This window comes from Cystoisospora suis (assembly GCF_002600585.1).
Source record: "Cystoisospora suis strain Wien I chromosome Unknown contig_7926, whole genome shotgun sequence".
In the NCBI taxonomy this organism is placed as follows: domain Eukaryota; phylum Apicomplexa; class Conoidasida; order Eucoccidiorida; family Sarcocystidae; genus Cystoisospora; species Cystoisospora suis.
In genome coordinates, this window is record NW_027160711.1 from 1 (window position 1) to 2,021 (window position 2,021).

At 52.2% G+C, this 2,021-nt stretch overlaps 1 protein-coding gene across 1 annotated transcript in view; it reads right to left on the reverse strand.

Moving 5' to 3' along the window:
• Positions 1 to 1,196: 1,196 nt before the first annotated feature.
• CSUI_010653 (uncharacterized protein) overlaps positions 1,197 to 2,021 on the reverse strand; it is a 1,051-nt gene continuing 226 nt past the window's right edge. Inside the window, exon 2 of the mRNA XM_068070755.1 lies at positions 1,197 to 1,661. Within this exon, the coding sequence (XP_067917267.1) occupies positions 1,295 to 1,661 (367 nt within the window). The 3' untranslated portion in view covers positions 1,197 to 1,294. The remainder of the gene's footprint in view (positions 1,662 to 2,021) is intronic.

Sequence of the window (2,021 nt, forward strand, 5' to 3'; positions counted from 1 at the left end):
CCCTCCCCCTTCTCCTGTTGTTTGTTCGTGGTTTTTCGCGTAATCACGAGGAGAGCAGGTCTCCATCATTTGTGTATGGATACGGAGCATACTGACTATCCGGAGTGGAGGTAGTGGTCGGATGATGATCAGCGGACGGACCGCGAAGTCGAGATTGGCGCTTGGAACGAACTAGCAAATTGCTTGGTCGACGCCGCCTCCGGCTGGAAGGGGAGGGTGACGTGGAAGATGACACTGCGCGAAGGGATATGAGTGAACAGAGGACGGGAAGAAAAAGGAGACGACACCTATCGGGCACGTGAAACTTTCGTCTCGACGGAAGAAAAGCGAGGGGGTGACGTATTATTCATCATACAAAGTATTCGTAAGGCGTAGTAGGGTCGTGTCCTGGTTCGCCGCAGTAAGGGGTACTTTCTGTGGTTTGGAGGACGTTCTTTCCCACTGTGTGGGGTTTGTTTGATTACATCCTCTGATTTGCGTGCGCACTTCCCCTCTGTTTGCAAAGAAGTGCCCGTGGTCTTTGTACGCAGTCTTAGCAGCAGGAAAAACAAAGCAGTGTAGGGCATGGAATAAGCTGTCTTCGTGTCAGTTTCAGGAACCTCTCGCGGAGGGCGGGTTCCTGGAAATGCGGGCAGGGGTGGACAGCAGCCACAGCGCATAACCAGCTTGAGACGGACTTGCGCTACTCCCCAAGAAATTTTATCCTTGTGTGCCTCTAGTTCGAAGTATTCAAGTGGCAGCCACACCACTGCCTGACAAACCACGTCAGTTCAAACACACGAGGAAGCCCCAGTGGCACATCTATAATCTCCAAGCTCTCCAGGATCCACAGCTATGTAGACAAGCGGCACAAACTGGGACCCGCCTTTCGTGGAAGTCTGCGGAGTGGGCTACATGATGCACCAACCTACCAAGGGAAAGGCAGCGTTTCGACAGTCCACGAGGCCGGCCGAAATCAGCCGTACTAATGTCAAATGAAGGAACGGACTTCATTCACGCTTGTGGAGATCCTCCCCCACCTGTCGGTTTCGGAAACGCTTCGGGGAAAGAGGTGGCACAATATACTTAGCCCGACTGGACCTACCGGCACAATGGATCTTCATGGTTCTATGCGATTACGTTTCCAAAGAAGACCGGTTAAGTTCTTTCACAAAATGAGAGAACACCCCGTATGTTGAGTCACTCATGGATATGCTTGGGGACACAATCAGAGGAAACAGAAGCATGTGCTCAAAAACCTGTTTATCACTTCCTCCGCCCCATTCACACCCCTGTCCGACACCTTGCAGATCCGTTACATGGCACTCTTGCAACTACGTTGAGGCTGTATACGCGTCGGCTTCGGAGGCTCACCTCCTGCCCAGCGCTTTGAACCTGAGCTCCTCATGGATCGCGTTCCTCTCATTTTGTAATATCGAAGGCTTGTAGCCTGGACGCGAATTGCTATCACTGCTAAGAGCACGCTTGTGACCGCGCAGAAAGCACTCCATGCCTTCCCGGACATGGTAAGTGTGTAGAGCACGTCCCATGCGTATGGATTCGCTAAAATTTCATCCCAGTTCTGCGCGATAAGGTAGCCAGCCATGCCGAACGCCGCCACAGAGCCCGCCCATAAAAGGAAGATGAGGAGTCGATATTTATTGACTTGCTGGGAAAACCACCTGCAAGACATCAGAAGTCCAGCACGCCGCTTGGTCGTTTCTTTGCATAGGCCGTCTCTTCGCTGTTGCGACGCAAGTTATGGAATGTCTTGATGGGTAGAAACAGGAGAAATGCCGAACACCTAAAGATCTGACACTCCTTGGAGCTACACCAGCACGGCAAAGGACGCCGGCCCTTTCTAATCCTCGCAGTCTGGAGACAAGACTCCCGGTGTGCATACCACAATTTTGCAAGTATGCAGCAGCCGTGCTGTACTAAGGCCGACCAGCTGCCTGCTGTAACTGTCATAAGCCGAACGATCGATCCTTCACTTTCTTCACATCTGGTCGCAACCTTCATCTCGTAGAATGCCGTGCTGT